The following is a 24,211-nucleotide window of genomic DNA, read 5'->3' as shown; positions in this document are numbered from 1 at the left end:
ACATACATGAAAAACATGGAGAAAAAAATAGGGTAATTTAGAAACAACATCACAAACCTTCATATCTTGAGCATTATTGTGCCATACATCCATGTTCTCATCAAGTTTTTCTTGAAGAATCTGTGCTTGAGCCTTGGTAGCAAGAAAGAGACAAGATACATTACTGTGAACTGTCATTATTACTAGTACGACTAGTATACATATAAATACTACTAAAAATACAATCATCATGAACAATGTCATAAAAAATACAAAATGAAAGGATAAAAATACAGACAAAATATTTCCATGAATATATATATATATATATATATACATCTTTCTACATCTGCATTTAAGGCGAATTTTTTTGTCTTCTACCAATGTTCGCAATGCGCCTTAACGCCCTCTACCTTCGACTTAACGTCTAAATCAGTATTATAACGGAATAAACCCATTCATAGACTTCGCCCTTACGTAGGATGTATGCATATATATTATATATATATATATACAGTATATATAAATAAAATAGAAATTTTTTTGTTTTGCTTAGCTTAAAAATGGAACTGGGCAATCATTCAATACCATATAATTTTCCATGAGTCCACAGAAATTTGGTTTTAAAAAGGTTTACAACCATGTCTTAAATGTGGTTATACCATGAATCAACTCATAAAAATCATCTGTAATGAGATTGGTGTGCCACAAATTGTTTTGGAAATTATAGTTTAAAATGTAGTTTATTATCTCCTTTTCACTTCAGAATACCAAGTAGGAACTTCCGACAGCTCCAGTCAGCAATTATTGGGAGCTACTATTAAATCAGAGAAGGAATGTTAAAAAGGCAACATGGCCAATGCAATTCAATATTTAGGTCTTGTTTATTTACCCTATACAAAATTTTGTGCACACTAAGCATAACTAGATCGTGGGGGTCTATATTGATTTCACCATATTAATGGGTGTTTTTTTTTAAATCCCATTTAAGACTCACTGCTGCCTCACTAAACACCTGTCTCCTCCGCCCTTGATCTTTCTCCAAGGCAGCCAGGGTCACTAGGATACACACACAGACAATAGAACAGCAGTCAGGTAACTTCCTTTTTATGATGAGATCAGAAAGTCAAATAAAAGGCTTGGAGGCACCAATAACCTTGTGGGCATCATCTAACCACCTTCCACAATGATTTTTCTCTTGAACACCTTAACACTCTGTTTTCTTCTTTTGAATGGTGAAGGCAGATGTCCATTTTATATCACTATCAGGGGCTTTGATTTTAATTGAAGGAAATATTTTTGACTAATGGAGAAGTGCAAGACATCTGTAATAGATTGCAAATTAGCCATGGATTTAAAATCAATCTCAGGTTTTAATAATTTATTCACAGTTTGCTTCTTGCATCAGAAAGAATACATGATTTGCTATAATGAAATGTGATCTATCGGTTAAAAATTCATGAAAGATATCTCAAATTTATTATCATTATGAGTCACAAGAATGGGCGATTTCAAGTTCAGTGTTGACCTATTGGTGTTGGTGTTAGGTCAATCTTTACACAAGTATAACACCAAACATAAAATGGAGAAAAGTTACTCACCAGTTTTTTAGATGTTAATAATGTGATCTGGATCAGTTTTACAAACTCAGTCAGAATAGATTTTGGAGCTAGGGGAAGCAATGCAAATTCCAATTTCCAACACCAACACCAATGCCAACACCATACTTAAAATCTCCCAATGTGCAAGTAAGAGTCATATGTGAATATCTCAACTCTTCTCAGGCATACATTAAAAAATTGTGCAGTTTGTCAAAGAGAAAAACACAAGTCTTCTCCCACATTTTTATTTTCTTAAGCTCACTGGTACAGTGGTACTTCATACCTGGATTAATGCCTGATTTCTCTAAAACCTCTTCAACATTCCTCCTGTAAGAAATAAAAAAATATATATAGTGAATTCATGTTGGTAATTTATAAAGCCGTTTTTCTATAGCTTTCATTGACATGGTGATGGGGTGCAAAGGATATATTACTAAATAATTACCTTACTCTCTCACACTAACTTTGCATGAAGAGAGTATTAAAGGACATGTAAAAAGAAGATCTTTTAATTAAGACACAATACAGGAAAAGTTAGTAGACAGAATAGCTAAAAGATTGTTTGATGCCTGAGAAATATTTCAAGAAATGATGAAATAGCACAGAAACATAGAAAGTAAAGGATTGGTCAGAAAGAGAGAGAAAAGGGGAATCAACAACGACTATGATATCAAATACAGGTGGAAGGACAGACAAAGAGAAATGGTATTTCATGCCGGGCTTTGAAAGGTAGCCAAAGGGTAGTACCAGGAATAGGATAAAAAGTAATTGCCATATTGCCATATTAAGAAGAAATCGTTAGTAATTAAAACCCCAATAAGGAGAATAACTGAATGGGAATGAGGATATGCAGTCAAATCTGTGTAGGTCGACCTTCTATGAGTTACATAATTGCCTATTAGGTTGAAGCAATTTTTTAGACGAGATTATGCAAGACAGGTGGCATTCAATTTATGTAAGTTGAATCTCTCCAAAACAGAACATATTTTCTGCAGTTTAAAGAGATTTGACTTATGCAGTTATGTGTATATACACTGCATATTTTTTCATTACAGATACCCAAATTAATATGTCTGGAACAGCTGTTGCCTACAAACAATTTGAAAGTTTACTCTTAAGAGGTTAAATCAATAATACCCTGCATCAAAATTGGATACTAATATTAAAGGACAAGTTCACCTCAGAAAAATGCTGATTTTGAACTATAGAGAAAAATCAGACAGGCAAAATGCTCAAAATTTCATCAAAATCGAATGGAAAATGAGAAAGTTATGACATTTTAAAGTTTCGCTTATTTTTCACAAAATAGTTAATATTACAATTAAGTCACAAATGAACCAATGATGTCCCTCACTCACTATTTCTTTTGTTTTTTGTTTGAATTATACAATATTTAAATTTTACAGATCTGACAATATGGACCAACTTGACTGTACCATAAAGTAATGAACAATATTAGTTCCACATATTAAGGAGAAATAAAAATGTGTTTCACAGGACAATGAGGAGAAAATTATAATATTTAATATTTCATATAACAAAGTAAAAAATAAAAAAGTGAATGACGACATCATTTCTCTCATTTGCATACTTACCAGGATCTGCATATAATTGTTTTGTGAAATTAAGTGATACTTTAAAATGTCATAACTTTCTTACATTACATCTGATTTTGATGAAATTTCAGTGTTATGCTTGTTGGCTTTTTCTCTTTTTCTTCAAATCAACTTTTTGTTGGTGTGGGATTGTCCTTTAAATAATAATGTTAGCTGTAATGTGCCAAATCCATTCTCCAGAGTGTTCAAGGTGCATAGAGGGTTCAGAAAATAAAGAGGTTTTGAGCACAAATATTGAAAATTCAACAGAGAAACAAGTTTTGATTTTCTTTTTCAGGAAGGAAAGTGGATCAACTCTTTTCCTGGTGATGCCTTGAAAAAGATGATAAAATATACACATTCTCTTTGAATAGGTCAGGTACTTGAATAAGTCTATAGAGAGTCTACCAATGCTAAAATATTACAAGAAAACATACAAATAAGAGATATCAGACTTCTAACAAGTTTTTAATGTATTTTGGTTTTGTTTTTAATATGTAATAGCAAATCAACACAAATCAAGCAAATTCTCACATATCCCCAAAAATCATGTAAATGGAATTGAGAAAAGTACAGTCTTCATTTTATAGATGAATTTTGAAGAACTAAAATACTAAATATATCATCAATTCAAGTTTTTTAAATACAAATGATGTTTGGGCATTATGAAAAAACACAAAAGATAATCAGTTTCATACAAGAATTCCAAATGTTCAGATGTTTAGATCATTTCATTCTTCAATCAAATATAAATTATTGTAATATTTGGGAAACTTTGATTAATTTGTGCACTGTGTGATTTTGTATATATTTGTTTATCATTATTTCATTTTAATGATTTGTATTACATATTCCATAACTTAATATTTTCTTTTTTTGTACAAAACAATTCATGTTATTACCTTTACATGAGGGCCTACATCATACAACCTCTGCTTTTCAGTTGGCCCTCCCTTTCAATTTATGATTTTTTTTAAATAATTGTTGTATTGAGCCTATGTTCTCAAAATGTGATTATATTATGCTAAGTTAATTAAAGTGGAAAGTAAAATAGTTTAAAAGAACTGAATTGAATTTAAATTGAATGTCAGCCTTCTTCTGACCCAAAATACGAACGAACGCTTTATATGCCTGTGTCGAAGGTTTTTAAAGAGAGATATAATAATAAATAAAAATGAGATCCATAAGAAAATTAAACAATTTACAAATACACGTATATTCAAACTTCGACAATTTTCCACCTTGAAAACATTGATTCATCCATGGACGATGATTTTCGCAATTTTCATACGGAAAATATGTACTTGTCTTTGTAGTTAAAAAATAGCACTTGTCAAAAAAACTCTCCATATATGAAAGCATATTCTAAAAGTACGTGCCCTGCATTCGAAAAGCAGTGCTGATCATATGAGGTGTTTGTTGAGTAAATGTGTTTACCTCCACCACCAAGAAGAATATATTGACACGAGGGAGAGCAGATCAGTGAATGTGTGTTGGGGGTGGGTGGGGTGGTAGGTGCAATTTATAGGATATAAATTGTTGCATGCACCTGCAATTGTAAGCTTGTTTCCATGGTTATAACTCATTTATGTACCTCTATAATTAGAAGTAGGCCACCTTGCTGATCAAATGAGACTTTCAAGGGATGTTGCAGTAGAAGGTTCCAGCTCATACCAAGTTAGTGCAAATAAGTCAACATGAGAAGATAATTATGAGTGTGTGGGGGAGGGGTGGATACAAGGGTGTGTATTTAGTGTGTTTCTTATGCATTTAAAATCAAGCATGTATCCATAGAGAAATGAACATTTCTCAATATGGGCCTAACATGCAGGGATATTTGTGGAGTGTTGGTGACTGCATAGTATGAATTGTTTAAGGGCAATCATTAAAATGTGGGAAGGGCTGGTGGGTGTTCACATGACACATCCATTATTACGATACATTATATATTTTACAATATACGTTATTATAGAAAGGTGCCTCAAAGAGGTCTTACAGGAGATTTTGTGTTTTAAGGTACTGTGGGTGCATGACACTGTGTGTGCATTTAGATGTTTGCATGGGTGAGTGGATGATTATGGAAGTGTAGAGTGGGGGGGGGGGATAGTGGCAGATGGATGGCAGTGCTTTTAGTTTGTGATTTTCCGTATTCATTGAGAATATGTATCCATAGTTACATGTAGGTACCTCGATGGGGACTTACAGTGGGTTGTGTGAATGGAGGTGGAGTATTTGGGCATTCAAATGTTAATGTGGGTCCTGTAAGTAAATATCAGATTTGGGGAGAGGATGTTGGATGTGCTGGTGTGTGCATGTGGGGTGTGGGTGTATGTGTGTAGTGTGAGACAGCTCTTATGTACCTAGAATTGTTTACCACGTACCTCATGAGAAGACAACGGCAAGAGAGGAGAGGGGTTACAGGGGGTTTTACAGTATGTGGTTAGGATGAATGTAAAGTTTGTGTGAGGGATATAGGCCTACTGGATGTACTATGTAGGGAAAGTGAAGGTGTTTTAACTTTTACAATTAGTGTCACCAATTGGTCTCAGTCTCAAAAAGGTTAGGGTTCCTAGAAGGAGCCATAAAGGGGATGCTATTTGGTGTGGGAGAGGATAGAAAAATGTGAAGTTTTATGTGGGTAGGAGTGATGGATGCAAATGTGTGCCTGGATGCAAATATGTGTGTGTGTCTTAGTGCGAGACTGTGATTAATGAGATACACCTGCAATTGGTCTCCATGTATGTACCCATATATTCAAGGCAAATATATCTTCTGAGTGTGTGCTTTGTGAGTGAGGGTGTGTGTGGGTGTGTGCATGAGCGAATGAAATCTCTTGAGCGCTTTCAATTTATCAGCATGTTCAGTCATGTGGGTATGTGCCTTGAAAGACTTTTGTGTGGTGTGGTGTGGGTGAGGGTATATGCAGGTGTTTGGATGTGCAAGGAAAGCTTATATCATCTCCATGGTTACAGTAAATGTAGAAGTTGTATCTTTATACATAATTTATTTTAACAAGTGTGCAATAAACTTTGGAGTAACTACGGGTGTGCAACTTGCAGTAATCAGTCATCAGTCATTCTGTGTGGTTAAATCTAACAAAATATCATTATTTGTTTTGTTTTAAATTAAAACAAATTTATTCCTGGTTTATTCAGAGGAAAATAAGATATCATGATTTATAAAGACAATTCAATGATAGATAAAGTTACAAAGATTGTGTAGCAATTAAAACCAGTTTAGCAAGTAAAACCATCTCAACACTGCTCATTGAATATTATAAGCAAGTTTGTATACAATCTGCAAACTTGTTATTTATAATTATATCAATTATCAGGAACCTTCTTTCTCTCGAATTGCAGATAGCTAGAATCAAAATCTACTGAAAATATAAAAAACCTCCCTGAAATTTAGGTTAAGAAATACAAAATACACGAATAAGCTGCCGATACACACAATAAGTGTAATTAATATATCAATAACCAATTCAAAATATGTTAAACTCATGTTATAGATGTGTAAGAAAGTAACTAATTAAAGATTGAATTAAATACTCATGGGCATTCAGTTGAATGATAAACTTTTCATGTACATGTATATCTAAGCATACTAATATTCTCAAACACAAGACAATAGGTAATATTCTGATAATTAAACCTAAGTTTAACCCTAGTGGAAACTAGAATTTTAAACCACACTTCTAAGGAATGCGGGCTTCATGATAGTTCTTCCATATTCATGGAAACTACATTTATTTATTTAAAAAAAATTGTATTTGCATATTCTTCCAATTTAATGATTCAATTAATTTTCTGACAACTTTTTTAAGCAGGATGAATATAATTTTCAATCAATAAGTTTACAACTGGCAAACCCAGGTTTCACTAAACCATGTGTATCAGAATACCATTTATTCTGAATTTCTCTTGTAGTAAATAATGTACAGTATAATAAGCCAACATATTTCAAAGTATGATTTTCATTTCAATACAGTTTATTTCATTTTTTTTAGAAATCATTAAACTGATGAAAAATGTTGTATTGGAATAGTTACTTGTGGGACCTATGTTTCTTTTGTATCCTCTTTAAAGTGCTTTAAGTCATACAACAGTTTCTAACATAATCATACAATCAATTACAAAATCAAGATGAAGTTTGCATCACAATGTATTTTCAAAAGTGCACAGTATTTTGTGCAGTTATTTTTACAGTATTTTGCCGTAGAAATAACTAGGGCATGATTGCTCTTTATTTCCACTCAGGGGGATCAACTGTAAAAGAATCTAAAAGCTAATGCCTGAAAATGTTTACATCTATTGTCATAGTTGCCGTTGGTCTTCCTTTGAAATTTTATGAAAGAAATGTGCAGTGCTGCAAAAACTTTTGAATTTGTATGTCATTAATAAAAAGAAAACCTGCAGCAGATTTTCAACAGCAACATTCATGGTCCATGCTCTGCAGATTTCAATTAAAAAAAAAACAAAGTGTTTGATGGAGTTTTTATTGCTTTGAAGTGCTCCGTCTTTTTTCCCACTGGGAGAAGCACAAATATATATATATTTTTTATTATTTGTGGCTGGTTATGTGCACGAAGTATAAATCTTCATGGTAAATCTTCATAGAACTTTAGCCCATTTTTTTCTGTCACATTTTTACTTGAATCGTTCTACAAGGTAGAGCTTGATTTAACAAAACAATGGGTCTGGACCTCCTCACACAAATGTTTCAAATCAACTGCTCAATGAAATAGTCAATCAAGACCATTATTCCATATGAATTTTGTTTAGAATGTCGACCATCAACAAATCAGAATTATTTTGTGTTGATGCATTATGGACCACATGAAGATGATTGGAATGCAAGTTTCATTCAGATTTTTAAAGATAACAATATTGAAATAGGAAAGGAGAATTTCACATTATTCAACCAGATCATTTTGATTAGGAATCACCTATAGAATAAAAAAATAGGTAAATGAAACTTTAGAGCTAATATCATTTAAAAGATTAAAATGTTTTATTGAAATTTCTGAAAGTTGTGTTTTTTGTATTCAACAAAAAATTTAAGCATTTTTCCCTACTACTAATGATTTTTTCAAGATGCTATTTAACTTGAATGGTTTATTTCTTTTATGAGAGATGAGAGTTGAAGTTGTAAACATACAATTTGCAACCCAAGTGTATATCACAAATATCAAAAGATACAGTATGTTCTACAGAGCAAATAAGGAAAAAGTACATAATACATAAATATGGTCTCCTAAAGTCCCAATCCTAAACACTACTACTAAACACACATTTTAAAATAAAATTCCAGAATAAAGAATTTGAAGAAAAAAAATATAACCAAAATGTTTAAGGTTATCTAGAAAAATACAGCTAAGACACTAAAAGATGAGAGAAAACTTGCATCAATGAAAATCTGGATCAAATCTTGATCAATATCGCCTTGGCATGTTTCTCCGGGCCACAGGAAAGTTAAAATTTTGTACTGATAGATTTTTAAATTCAAAGTAAGCCCCATAGATTTTAATACTTAGAAAAAAGTATGTGCTTTGACATTTCAAGATAGGATATAGAATTTGGGGTTATTCTGAAGAACGCAGAATAGTATATGACCTTTTTTATCAAATAAAAAAATGAATGACAGGTTATAACAAAGCTGTTATTCACTATAATACAAAAAACTATTTTATGTTCACTTTATTTATATAGAGTTTCATGATTTATATCAGGCCAGATATTTAAAAAAAAACGGCTTTATTGTCAGACTCGCCCAACAAAGGAAATGAAATACAATAAATAGTTCAGAGTAAGTGATTTTAAGAAAATGAAATTGAGACAGAATTGAAAACATAAATAGCTTATTATGATAATCAACAGATCATATAGATCTACAATCACATACACTGCATTTTTGCCAGGCAAGCAAGTACTTTTATATTAACCTAATTAACTTCATTTTATTTGTATCCTTCCACTCTCTCTTGTTCTACTTGAAATCTACACAAATACAAAATGCTGATGAAATTTTCAATCTACATGCACCATTAAAAACAAACGACTTCACATCTATCACAAAACAGTTAATGAAGTCAGAAATGAAATTGGATTTTGATACTCGCTCTCTTGGCCTTTGCATATTATCCCTGATCCAGCATTGAGGTTTTAATAGAAAATGTTCATTACCAAACAGGATCCTGTCCATTAAACATTAGTTTACTATGGCAACAGACAACAAACATGGGAAGCTTTAAAATTGACAAGCCCATGAGAAAGTAGAGTCTAGTCACAATATGTGTCAAGTGTTGATCATAATATTGAACAGAAACAGGAAAAATAATGTAAAAAAAAAACCTAAACAAATGGAATGTGAATAACTTAAAGAAAAGGAAGAAAGTAATTTTGCATCTTTGAATCTTTTAGGCCCATAGAAATCTGTTCAACTAGGAACACTTTTGATGTAGAAGTGGGATAACAATGTTTTAAATAATCGGGTCTAAAAAAATTGCTTTGTCCTCGGCAAATATTGAACTAAAGGAAGGTTAGATTATGTTATTACCAGCAGTCAGTTTGTAACTTCCTATCAGAGCGATGATGAAAGTGTAGAATGTTTTTAATAATTAGAGCTCCTTTTTCCATTGATCTATTATTTTTTGCATAATATGTAAAGTGAGTTCTCAAGACATTTCAATAATTTTCATTTAATACAGTTTATTATCAGTTTGTTTGTTTTTCTTTACATTATTTTGTTCAAATGAGAAACAGCATGGATATAATTTTTGTATGACTTGGGATGACAATGCCTTTTAAACTATCTTCTATTAGTAATTTTGCAAAGGATCAACAAAAGAGTCAATATGCCTCCAACTTGTGAGAAACTGTTAAATTGCCCATATCATAAAACTACAGAAAAAGATTATATCCTGAATTCCTGAAATATTCAACTTGAAATGCTTGATAGTGATTACAAACATATCAGAAATATTTTCATACTGCCGATACTTTATTTAGATCAGGCACTGGATCAAAATACAGTTTCACCCAATATCCTTTCCATCATAACTGTGGGAGGCTATGATCAGAATACAGACATAACTTAGAGGAGGATTTACCAAAACTCAGAATAGGCTTTATTGAAATGCAAATTTCACCATTTTGTAACTCATTTTGATAAACTTAAAATACCAGGAAATAAATTTGTGAAATGAAGTGTATAGTTCAAATGTTTGAATAAAATCATTGTTCTCTTTTTCTTTAGAACGGGGGGGGGGGGGGGGGGGGTGAAATATTTAAACTTTCAACTGGTTTTCCTAAATTATCTTCTATTAAAAACAACATATGAGCACACATTAAACCATACTCGTTCAATAATATATTCTGTTTTCTCTTTATCATGGCCTTGGAAGCACAATAATCAAATTATTGAGACAGTACAAAGGAACACAGAGGGGGAAGTGATAAATCACTGTCTGCTGTATGAAGAGCCCCATCGTCCTATCAATGCGTCACAGCCTCTGCGGCTTGGTGTTGCTATGGCAACAATCTCATACATAAACCTCCAATTCAAAACAAATAATGTTGCTAAGCAGCCAGACAACAGCCGTTGCATGAATTGATTGTATTGGTCGGATATCTGGGAATGAAACCACCTGCAAACTAATGAAATTGATGAATATATTCCATGGGACAAGGGCATAATCACATGCACCAAATTATACAGAAAGGGACGGCACAGCAGTTTATCTGTGCAATTTTATCTATTATTTACGTACTTCACAATCTACTAAATTAGCTCTCCCTTCAAAAAAATAATAACTTTGTACAGCAAATACGTATCAATAATTCATAGATTTTCATATTTGAGAATATTACTGGCCAGTTTGGGCATGGATTACAGTAATACAATTAGCATAAACATAGTAAGCAATCGCCTGGTATAGCATCTACACCAAAAACAGAGCAGTCATGCTTCATTTGGAATTCTTGTAATCCAGCAGTAAAAAAAATATATATCAGACCCCTCTCAAACGGTTTCCTTAAAACACAGCAAAAAAATCTAATCTTGCATTATTTACAGGCATTTATGTTAAATTTTGCAGCCATGATATTTCTATTTTCATTTCATTTTATTTTCATTTCATTTCCAGGCAAGAAAGCATGACAGCTCAATAGAAACATTACAAAAGAAATATAAAATTGAGCACCAGCCAATGCCTGGGGATCACCTAAAAGAATTGGAAATTCTGTCAAGAGGTTCTCCACATTGGCTGGTGCCTACATAGAATAATACAAAATAGCAATTAATTCAAACCTGTAATTACAATACTTCTATATAAATTAACATTCATTGTTATATGTATAGAGAAACAAAAAACAAGGTTATCAAATTAATACTTTAAGAAAGAATGCAGATTGGGTCAAATCAGCAATTAGTCATTTATCAAATTAGAAACAGAGATGGTAGGTCAATTGGTTGAATTTTGAGAGTCTGAAATGAAATGATATTAAAAGTATATTGACTACAAAAAAAACGATAGGACTTCTCCCAGAAAACCTACATGTACAGTCAGAGTGACCTGAAGGATCATCTTTGTGAAAAAGAGAAGAAAATGAATGAGTGAATGAATATTGCTGTAAAGCAGAAGCAAACAATCTATTTTCATTAGTCTTTTTTATTTTTATTGCCTACCTTTACCTACAATATGCGCTTCTAAATATTTGATGGTTCGATCATTTCAAGTTATAACCTTTGACATTTAATAATTTGAAAAATGAAAAACTACAATAAAGAAATAAGGTCAACAACAAATGTAGGCCTTTCCGATATTTGAAAATTCAAATATTTCTCACATTCTACATTGATTCCCATTCATACATTGTTATGAATCTAACATAATTCCTAAATATGTTTGCAACAAAGTTAAATTGTGCCAAAGGGAAATTTGATGTACAGTGGTGCTCAAAAGTTAGTGACTGTGAACCCCATCAGAAAATGAACATACTTAATTTTTCAAGTTCTGCCATGTTTTAGATAATTGTCAAGTCAGGCAATAAAATATTACATTCAATGAAGTTTGTTTCTCTGGGCTTTTTTAACATTTTAAGAGTGAGTTTTGCGGTGGGGTACTGGGGTTCACTAACTTTTTAGCACAACTATATCCACAACCCTCTTATACAAACATTTATGGTTAATAAATGTCATTTAAAGTTGGTTAACATAGACATTTTCATGAACCAATCATTGTTATCAAAAAGAAGAGTTGCATGTACACTGTAGAGGGATACGAAGCCTAATTTGGGTGATGATTCTTTATAGTGTTTGAATTGTTATTTTAACAATCAACTCTGATTGATTCTTCATGAAAACATTATATTAGAATAAGTTCACTCTTTTTGCAATGTTATAGATTTAACTATTGAATGTGTCCAAAAACTTTCAATACCAGGCAACTCTGAAATTTTGAGAAAAAAATATTTATCTAAAAAGAATGCAGACTTTAAAGGAAGATTTAATCCATGTACTTACAGTTTAGTTTCCAGACCTAAATTTTCCTGTTGACATTGGCTCACAGTATCTGAGCACAAGAGAGTGAATCAGAAGAATAAAAAGAAGGGTATAAATAACAAATTATCAAGGTACTTATTAAGCAACCGCTATTTGTATTGGGAAAATAATATCTAAAATATCTTAAGCAGAGTGGAAACTGGCTGAAACAACAATGCCATGGTATAGGCATCATTAATTTCGTCAGTGAAGGCTTATTAGATTTTAGCACTGAATACCACCATTTTGAGGAAAAGCATTATTTTCCAATATACAAAATTATCCATTGATTGAAATAAAGATCTATGCAATCAGCATTTACATTGTGAAAGAATTTCAAGAGTTAATGCACATAATGCCTGTCATAAAAAGTGCATTGTATAAAACCTGCAAACAATTTCAGGGATTTTGTTTAAAAATGAATGATAATCAATCACTGTATGATTTGTAGTTCAAAAAAATGCAATTACATGCTAATGTATACCCCTGTCTGTACAATATAAGTCTGATAAACTTTCAGAGCAAATGTTAACTGGAATTTTTCAGACCCAAGATGGCTCCCTTTCCTGTATATAATGTCAATGTCATCAGCATAGATAAAAAAAGTGGCATGCACCTAAAAATAGGCATGATGCCATTACTTAATAACAGTTTGCAGTACTTAAAGGGCACTCCAGAATCCAGGCTATAAATAATTATATATTCAAATATAGTAAAATCCACCTACATATATTAAGAAATGCTGAAAATTTAATCGAAACTGGATAACAAATAACAAAGTTATTGAATTTCAAAATTTAGCAATATTTTATGAAAACAGAAATGCACGTCATGAATTTTTATTGGGTGGGTATATGATGTCACATCCCCACTTGCCTTTTTCATATTATGACATGAAAATCATATTTTTTTAAATACGGTATTCTTATACATGTGTGTATATCATGTCTCCCTTTATAAGTTGCCGCAATTAATATCTTATATGCATTATTAAATCAGTTGTCAATCAAATTTTGTAGTTCTTGAAGGAAAACAATATTTTATGTCATTAAATACAAAAGAAGAAGTGGGTTTTGACATTATCAGTTTGCTCGTTGAATATTCATGAAGACGTGCATAGAACTGTTTTACCAAGCCACTGAAATAATGCAAAACTTTAACATGACATAAACTTTGTTATTCCTTGTCTGCTTTTTTATCAAATTATCAGTGTTTTTGTGTGTTTGATTTTTCTTTATAAAATCTGATCAAATTTTATCATTTTAGGCCTGGAATACCCCTGTAAGTTCCTAAATCACACAATCATGATGGCATGATGCTATTCAATTTTTACATAAAAATTTAAAATCAAATTGTGGCTGTAACATAGAATAAGCTGTAACTTTAAAAGCCAATCCAAAAAGAAAAATTACACAAGTTAAGGTTTTGCTCAATCTCTTTTTTTTTACGTTTCTTTTTTTCATTTACCCAGGGTGACCACTTCAATCATAAGACTGCTCTACGAGCGGGCCCTGCATAACATAATATGTTATTACTACCCTTCTCCAATCTAAATGCTGAGCGCCAAGCAAGAAGGCTTTTATACATCTTTGGAATGACTTGGCCGGGGATCGAACCCACGATCTCCCGTTCCGTTCATGAGGCAGACGCTCAACCACTGAGCCACCATGCCCGGTGAAGCAAAGCACAACATGGGTGATATATAAATGCAAATGAAAGAGTAGATGATGTCACAAACAATCTATTTCTGTTTACTCGAGTAGATTAAGCAACAAATGAGCTCTCAATGATTCATGTTAATACAATATCTCATGTCAAATGGTCTTCATTGACTACAGTAATTCAGTTAACTTTATTTGACCCTGGCAGTCCAGTGGGTGCTCAATCTATACTCTGTTATGTTTATTATGTGTTGTACTTCACTGTACCAATTTCTATACTTTTCAATGCCGAAATAAAATAATAATGTACAAAGTCCAAAAGGTACAGATGTATTCATGTGTCACCTTGTAACAAAGAAATGAGTGAGGCAATTTGCCTCAATGCCATTTATGAATACCATGGAAATACATGTTTCTGAGCTTTTTCTTATCATCAGAAATGATGTTAACTCTAATAAAACATCATTCAAAAAGTATTCTAAAGACAGAGACAGGGGGCAGTATACAGTTTCCTATATTAACTCTAACCGTACAACTGAGAATAATCATTCATTCAAATGAATACTACTAAACTGCAAGTTGCCTCTAAGTGGTTGAGAGATGGCAGTATTTATTTTCCTGTATGAAAAGACATTGGGTCAGAGGCATAAAAAGTACTTGCTTTTGCTAGGCTTTTGCTTGATTCCATATGCATAAAAGTGAGAGAGCAAATGCTTTTGCTCGTAAGCTCAAGCAATTGCTAACTGCTAGGGACCATTTACATGTACTTGACAAAGCATATATGCATAGAGCGAACATTTAACTAGTGCGTATAAGCATTTACTTGGGTTTTTTCAAGCTTTGCTGTACATCAGTTCTGTGCTATATTTATACAATTAATGTAAAGTATCTGTGTCAAGAACATGAACCTGAAAAATTAAATGAAACAGATGTTAACTGATAAAAAAAGATTAAGGATAGTCAGCTTAATATCATTTAGGCACAGTACCAGCTGATCGTTTTTAATGGTATATGGTAAGATTTTATACTAATAGCTGGAGTAAACATTTCTTTTGAACTCACCTCTATGCTGCCTTTCTTCATCCTCCAATCTCTGTTTCAATTCTCTGTTTCCCTGCTGCAGTTCTGAAATGGCTGTCTGTAACAGGAAGGTTGATGATATCATAAAGCAAACACAGAAAGCTCTTTCAACTGCTCTCCTCCATCATGCAACATATCAACTCCTCACCATTTTCAAGTGTCAAAAAGATGACATTAATTTTTTTTTAATGTCTGGTTTTTAATATCAAAATTGATTTTTTTTTAAGTTTAGGATAATCCCACAAAATTTCAATCTGTCATGCCTCGATCCCTTAAATATTGAACTTTCCTCCTTGGACGAAAAATCTAATTAGTTGCATTCTTTTAATTGCCACAGAACAAATGTTGTCCTTCAAACCCACATTTCACCAAATCAGTTGGTCTGCTGAAACCCTATGTGGGAAGGTTCATTAAATATTGTGTCTGGCAATCACTTCTTCCTCAGACAGTGAGAAAAGTGACTTTACCATGGGACAAGAGTAAGAATACACATTTATCTCTATCTAAATTTCATTCTCTTAAGTAGGACCACAAAAACCTGTTGAATACATGTAAGAGAAAGTTCAATTGTTATGTTTTGCATATAATCTGGCGCTAAAAAAAATTACTTTGACATAAACAGACTCCTTACCATTACATAATGTTTAAAATTGGTTATGAAATTTGAAAATACTGGAAAATCTGAAAAGCACCCTTTAAACATGTAGATTTCAATTCACCATGATAGAATCCAAGAAAGCTGACCAAGGGGATGTTGCATATAACTTTTGCCATGAAAACTCTGGCAAATAAACAACTCTGACAAACAAAATTATGCCATTGACATTTAACACATTGAAAAACTCCAGCAAAAACAAGTTGCCAGAATTTTTCTTTTATCCAACAGGCCCCAGATGAGATATCAAAATATGTTGTAGAACAGTAGAACTGTAGAAAAATGAGGATAAAAAAGTCACTTATAAAAAATAACAGTGAAAAGGAACATCAAGTTAAATACATAGTACAATGGTATTAGACTCCATGAAGGAAACAGTTGAACATTACGAAGAATAAAAAAAAAGGATCTTGTGGCTAAAGTTGACAAGTTATCATGAAGGAGTTGATTTAATTCTGAATGACACTGCCAAAGGAGGAAAAATCAGGCCAAATGAGTGATAGCAGCAAGTGTATGACTTTTAACCATTTGTATTTATAAACTGTGACTCTCCAGACCATGTGAGAGATGTGAATTTCTAACAGAAAAGTGACTTATGAAGTAATTTCTAAATCATCTTGAATGATTCTAAGCCGTTGTGGCTAGTCCTATACATACAATTTTTGTGCCTTGTTGGTATCTTGGACTATTCTTTTACATCACTATATGATACAGAAATCTGAAACTTTATAACTTCTCCAATCTAGCTTTTATTCTCTCACAATTACTTTGCATAAGAGAGACTATGGATAACGTCTCTGTCCCATTCTAAAAATCAGCAGAAATAACTTGTCAAGTTATAAAATAGCCCTTAAGATAAGAACTCTGAATTTATTCACCAATCAACTTGACCTTATTGTAATTACTGCTGTTGAAAATAAGTTGGGTGAAATCATTATAAATATCAAAACTATCCAGAGCAATGTCTTTGACCTCAAATCTAAGTTAGATGTGAAAGAATAGCAAGTATCCAGGCTCAACAAGGCATTAGACGGACACAAAGAAAGCATCTATAGCTCAACCCTCACATGTAATGTACGACTCACTTCATTCCCAGCTATCGCCACGTTCACATTGGAAAGTTAATCACAAGCACTTATACAAGCTGATCTACAGCTTACTTACCAACGCAGTTTACAGCTAACTTAACTCTATATGCATTCGCTACCAAGACAGGAAGTTCACCTACTTTGACGAGCTTACGGCCGCCTAAGAAGGACTGACCAAAGGACCAAAGTAAGTAGAATTCTTGTCCATATATATAATCGTTATTAGGGTTACTACATATATATGTTTGAATTGTTCCATTTAATCATTTTAAACATGTTGATGATTTTAAAATTAATCTATTTAGTTACTTCCACCTGAATAATAATTCTTGCAAATCTAAAACAAAGGAAAATAAAGTCATTTTGATCTTGATCTCTTTAATGATTATAATAATGATGATCTATATGTAGAGAATCATGTTAAGTTCAGTACACTTTTCACTGTGTGATTGTATGCAGATCGTTGTGCCTTTCTGATTATGTATGTGAGAGTGAGTGAGTGCTTGAATTGTCATTGTGTGCGTATGTGTGCATGTACATAAGTAATTGCAGTTTATTATAATGAATATTTTTTAAGGACCATACCCAACATGCACTTAGCTTTTCCTTCGGTCCTTACCATATTTTATATCGATTTCCAGATTATCTCTGATGTACATGTACTTACTATACTATATACTGTGTACAGTATGATTACAGCAAAATAAATGAATCTTGAATAAAAAGCTAACTAGACGAAGATTCTGCTAGGATCGAAAGCTTAGGCCCCTTTTGACTCTCTAGATTATTCTTTAAGAAGAATGTAGTTACATCTGCTGATGATCATTTTTCAATGACATATCAGAAGCTAAATATTCTGGAATAGTTTACAAGGAGAAAAAGTATTCAAGTTCATGGGGTGGAATACAGGAGTTGCCCAATGGAAGCACAGATGCACTGGTCATCAATCCTGCTCATAAGCTAGGGGTAAGTTAAAGATGGATGAAATGGATGGCTCCTGAAGAGTTTGTTCCCCTCGTAGAAAAAGAGACCCAAACAACAGAGGAGTCCGAGTGACACAGATCAAAGAATCTCCCTTGTCCAATCACTAATACTTTCGACATTAGGGTTCCTTTACAGTTTGGAAGAATCTAATATGAAAGCAGTAATCTTCATCTATGAAGATTTGACCTGATCAAATGAATCATTGTATCACAAGGTCTGGAAGCACAAGAATGTCTCATGCTAACTGGACATTGATTGGAAGAATGTTCACTCCAAATGATGATTTTAGCTGCACAATTAATCCAAGTTGATGTTTATATAAATTACAACATGCCTGTTAAACAACTACATACAAACCTTTCTATGAGTTAATGTTGATACAAGGTTAACATGGTGTAATCATGTGAACTAATCCCAACTAGTAGCATCTTTAGTTACATGTATAATTGGAGTTATGAATAAATTTAAGATGTTGCTTCCGAAGATTTTCTCTGTATGATATTATATTTAATATATCAAGGACGTGGGGGTAATGCTTTCCAAATATATTAGAAATCAATATTCAATTTCAAAACAGTTGATTATCGCTAGCAAAATATAGCTGAAAACATAATATATCACTGAATCTGAAAACTCATTATGTATGTGTATGTTCATTATGAGCTGCAACTCCTTGAGAGCAGTGAAAGTGTGCTTGAAAGTAAAGGCTTTCGTTGATGCTTGTCCATGAAATGCGGGCATTTGGGTACCAACATTTTGGTCAGTAAAGTGTGATTAACTTTTCATTATCAACAATATTTTGGTCACATACTCTTACTGCAATATATATCAACATAATCATAAAACCATTATCGAAGAGGAATGTTTAATATTTTTTCAATGTCGCATAATTTTGATAATATATCGACATATTGCCCAGCAATAATATATACTCATCCTCCTGTATCTTTCTCATTCTGGAACATAATTCTCCTCAGTGAAAGTTTTGAATATCATGGATTTGGGCAATTCCAAGCAAAAGTGGACATTTTCCAAAAATTTATATTGGCTCTATTTCAAATCTGGATCAATTTTTTCTATCAAAACTCATATGGGATTTCATAAATACAAAAGGGATCATAATTAGCCACAAATATTTTTTCTCTTAGGCTTCTCCTTATAGGAGAATCCAAACCATACAAAAATGGCTCTACATATATTGTTTTTTACTTAATTTCAATTTAACAGAAAATTATTGCTTGTTTTGTAAAATTTTCTTTTGGATAATCTTAAGGTCATCATTTGACATCATATCAAAAGAAAATTAGAAAAATTTAAGTTCATTTTACATTGCCTGTGTGTGAATGTTTCAGATGTCACTCCGTAACCGGGTATGGGTTTATGTTTTAAGTTTTAATGAATAAAAAAATACATCAAGTTTTTAATGTAATGCAGCATATTAAAGCTAGAACATAGAATCCAATCAATAACTCAACAATGTGATAGCCATTTAAAGTTCACAGAGTTTGAGCAATATGTTTTCTCCTCAAATAAGCATGTCAATTTTACGTCACTCCGTATAAACCATGTTTATGAATATTCATACCTCATCAATTCAGTGGATCAAAATAACAAATGTTATTGTTTTGAAAGGTGGGTTTCAGCAACTACTATCAGGTACCATTTCTTTGCAAATAACTTTTTAAATATGGGTGATATCTTTGTTTGAATGCTAAAAACAATGTTTCTGAATGTCACTCCGTTACCTCGGAAGTGCCCATTTAAACTGAATGAATATTGCACTTTTTAATGTTTTCTTGCAAACAAAGTCTCTTTTCTCATTTCCTAATGAACTATTTTCTATAAAATAATTAGCACATGTATAATTAAGTGTTTAAACAGCTAGAAATTCTCAAAATATCGACATCCCACGTTGCAATATTTCCCTCTGTAAAACTAAAGTTTTATTGAAGACCAGGACATATAAAAAAAAATTATGATTCTGCACCAGATTTGTTTCTCTCTCTCTCTTTCCAGATTAGTGTCAATGCCTTTTCTTTCATTTTTAAAATGTAATTGTTATTTATGGTATATACACATGAAATGTATATTTTTAGTTTATTGGTTGGCCTCCTTCATGGTTTCGATCATTACATGATGTACCTACCTCATTTTCTATAATTTCATTTTATGTACATTAGCACTTGGTATGTACTTGTCTGTTTCTGTGTATTATCATCTATTGATGAGAAATAAAATGGACTTCAATAGATTATAATTAGCAAATCTTTAACTTTGTAACTCCTTGTAAAATAGAATTTGTTTTTCTCTGTACCTTAGTTGAAAAAGATGCAGCTTGTTGTTTGGCCACTTTCTGTTTTAAGTCTCTATTCTCTTCTTGGAGTGAAGCCACCTCTACTTTCAGCTTGGAATAACTGTAAATGGAAAAATAAATACATGTACACATAGATCTTTAATGCAGTTCAATCAAGGTGAGTTTGAGTCCCAACTAAAATAAAGTACAAAAGAGCAGGGTTTCAAGAGAAATCTCAACATTCTGTTTTGACAGGGGGTACAAATATATTTTAAAACAGAAATAGATGTTTGATCTATTTCTACCAGGACAGTGACTGCGTGGAATGCACTTCCCAAAACCATCCTTGATGCCCCTTCATTGGAGGCCTTCAGGGGGTGCTTCCAACCAACATATAAACGAAGGAACTAGATTTTTACTTGCACAAACAGCACAATGTTTTAAAAGCACCAACAAGTATGCACTGCAGATGAGCACCCAAGATATTTCCTTAGCACTGCATCCTGACTTATGGATCCTGCCGAGTATCGTTGTAGAACTGAAGAAATAAGATAAATCAATTAGAAAGAAATGCCTTATGAAATATCTTTGCATGTACAAGTAGACCCTATGGCAGTGCCAGTTGGCTCGCTGTGTAATTGGAGTAGAAAGATGCATCAGCAGGGGCCCCCGTTTAAAAAAAAAACTTAATCATAACAAATTCGCAATTAAAGGCTACTGGAATCCCTAAATCTGATGGACTGATTAGAAATTGTACATTTGTTATAACAAATCATGAAACCTATAGGTGAGTGGAGCCAAAGTAGTTCAGGGGAACAACCAATGTACAACCAGTTGTACATGAAAATCACAGACACAACGCACCCACATCGATGGTGGTCAAACTTGATTTAGGTCTATATAAAAGTGAAAAAATAAAAACATAAAAATAGCATATGAATTTGGTTGACACAAAAGATGACCTTCTTTCCACATTTAGTTCTTAAAATGCAGTTAAATCGTATGATTTTCCAAAGCTCCTTGATGTTCACTTTTCTTGCTGTTGCATTCATTTTCACAAATAGAGGGCATGCAATTTATATTTGTATCAAAGACACTACAAGGGAAAGACTACATGTAGGCACTTAAACTATTTTACACGCAAAGTCGGTGAAATGTCCAATCTTTTAATGTATAGACTTTGGTGTACCATTTGTTGATATACAAACAAAGGCTTGAACTACTGTTTTCATTCGAGGCACGTAGAATTTTTCTAGTTTTTAAAAATTTGTTGTCACGTAAAAATGATTTCCAAAGTAGTGCTATCATCAGCAATAATAATCTATAAGTATGTTTTCAAAGGTTTTGCATTAATTGGCGCCCATATTTCATGGAATAATCAAAATGATTGCACAAAGAATGAATTTAGACAGTTATAAAAAAACTGATGAGCTAAACACAGGACAAGGTTGTGAATTTTATTAGCACCACCATCGGAAACCTGGAACATGCGAAAGAGACGTGCTATAGTGTTAGGGGGGTTGAATTACAAGTAGTGAAGCAGACGACACCTCTAGCAGACGACATCACTCCGTACTGGTACGGAGTCACATGACCCACCGGCGGGAGTACACAAATGCAGCACACATACTACACAACACGCAATCAGAAGCAGCCATTTCTCCACACAACCCCCGGACAGTACGGACTTCGCTTTACTAGTGAGCTGTGCCTGGCAATATAGGAGTGATAAGGTAAGACCATTCTCCGATAGATTATATATGAGTGTGTGACTGTTGTTAACCGGCCCCTCCGCAATAGTGCTATACGGCTGACAAGGCCGAGGTATGCGATTTTGGTTTTATTCAACTCATCTCGTATTCTTAAAAAAGATTTTAAGTTAGGGTCTACACTATATCTACAGTTATAACTTACTGGGAATAGTCCCGGTGAGTAACTCACAAAAAAAAAAAAAATGAGTAACTCTACGTGGACAGGTCTACACATGCATGGTAGACCGAGTTTCGGCAAAAATTTGTTATGAATGTGACTTATTAATAATTAAGCGATATTTACCAACTTCTCAAAAATAAATGCTGTAAGTCAAAGATGTGACCGGACTGGATGATCGGTGACGCACGCCAATACCTAAAATCCATATTGGCTAAAAAAAAATCGGCAAGAAAATCAGAATTTTAAGTTGTTTATCTCAAAATTTGGGGATTTTTTTTGTCGAGACATGTTTTAAAGTGTTTTGAGGTGCTAGCGATTTACATATTACAGGAAAGAACTCTTGTTTTCAGAAAAAAGAAATGTAGATGTATCTGTTGAAGACACATTTCCCTAGAAAGTCGGAAAAGCAAATAAATAAAACTCCCCAATGTCACATATCAATAAATCATCGTTTTGGACATTTCAAAACTGTTTATAGGTACTTACGGCTAGAACCAATTTCATAAACCTTCCGTTATGAACTCCCGTTCTCCAAAAAGAAATATAAACGACGCATCATTCAGACAGAAGTGGAAAGTAAAATAAAACATAGACATAGTGTCTTTCATGTCTTTAGTGAATCATTAGACTTAGAGCCTAGAGGTTGTAAAATGTCAGAAATTGTTGAATAAATCCCCAGAGACTACGGTTATTCCTGTCTAATAAAGGGTATGTTTTGACTTTTGACATAATTTGTTTAATTCTCAATGAGAACGCCGAGAACGAGACTGATCATCGACTGCATGATCTAAACTCCAGGCCATGCCAGCGCCGGTAAAAAGGGGCAGCCATAGCGCATGTAAGCGGCCGGGAAGCCCCGGCAGCCAGATATGACAAGTTACCGCAGACGCAGTGGAGCTCGCGGCTGTGCGTGTGGTCTGCAATTTATAGTTTATTTTTAATTTTTATTAGTACCTCAGAGTTGGTTGTTTTTCTGTCACATTCAGCGGAGGTCGTGCTTTCCGTTTCGTCTGAAAGCTAGGTTGAGGTATGTGCGAATGACGATTCATTTTTGTTTTTGATGTCTCAGAATCTTGCTTCACTTCCAGAGTTCCACTGTTTTGACCAGTCAATTTGAATGAACCTTCTTCTTCTTCTTCTTATGTTGGTTTGAGTGGCAATTAGTCATATTTGACTATTGTCGCCATTGACTTTATCTATAAAATCTCACTTCTCATATTATTACCAATATGATGTATACATATATGAAATATTTTTCTTGTGCATCCTTCTATTATAAAAATGATGAATATAGTATAAAAGTTTGTCTTAACTCTTGTCAAAATGGCATATAAACAAATCTTCACCAAAAACAAACCGCTATCTTCAGCCCAGTTCCAACTAGTTGCGCTTGCCCTGCCCTTTCTAAGATGCAATCATACCGGTCAGCACGGTACATTGTGCCGATTTTTCGGACATAAAAATGCCTAGGTCACCCATGCATAGACGAGGGGGCGCTAGTGTACCTGTGCTTACAGATGGGTTAAACATTAAAATAATTTGTTTCTTTTTTTTTTAAACAACAACAACAACAACAAGGCGAAAACACTTGTGGGCTTTGTTAGTTATATGTGCAGAAAATATCATTTTGTATATATTATATCATACATTATTATGTATATATATATATATATATATATATATATTCTTTTCACATTAGACTTGTACAAGCATATCCTTTCATATTTCTTATAAACAATACAATATAATAATAGCACATATCACTCCTTACTAAAACGTTTCGTTCTTGAAACGAAACGT

The 24,211-nt window shown here is 33.0% G+C and overlaps 1 protein-coding gene across 1 annotated transcript; it reads right to left on the bottom strand.

The window, feature by feature from the left end:
* Window positions 1-11,312: 11,312 nt before the first annotated feature.
* Window positions 11,313-23,544, bottom strand: LOC129265384 (uncharacterized). The gene is made up of 4 exons (XM_054903384.2): window positions 23,366-23,544; window positions 20,501-20,600; window positions 15,442-15,517; window positions 11,313-12,749 (listed from the first exon to the last, which is right to left on the bottom strand). Exons 1-4 carry the CDS (start codon window positions 23,458-23,460, stop codon window positions 12,697-12,699), a joined length of 324 nt encoding a protein of 107 aa, XP_054759359.2. The 5' UTR covers window positions 23,461-23,544; the 3' UTR covers window positions 11,313-12,696.
* Window positions 23,545-24,211: the final 667 nt, after the last annotated feature.

This window comes from Lytechinus pictus, chromosome 7 (genome assembly GCF_037042905.1).
Source record: "Lytechinus pictus isolate F3 Inbred chromosome 7, Lp3.0, whole genome shotgun sequence".
Taxonomy (NCBI): domain Eukaryota; kingdom Metazoa; phylum Echinodermata; class Echinoidea; order Temnopleuroida; family Toxopneustidae; genus Lytechinus; species Lytechinus pictus.
This window is presented reverse-complemented; position numbering and strand designations above follow the sequence as displayed.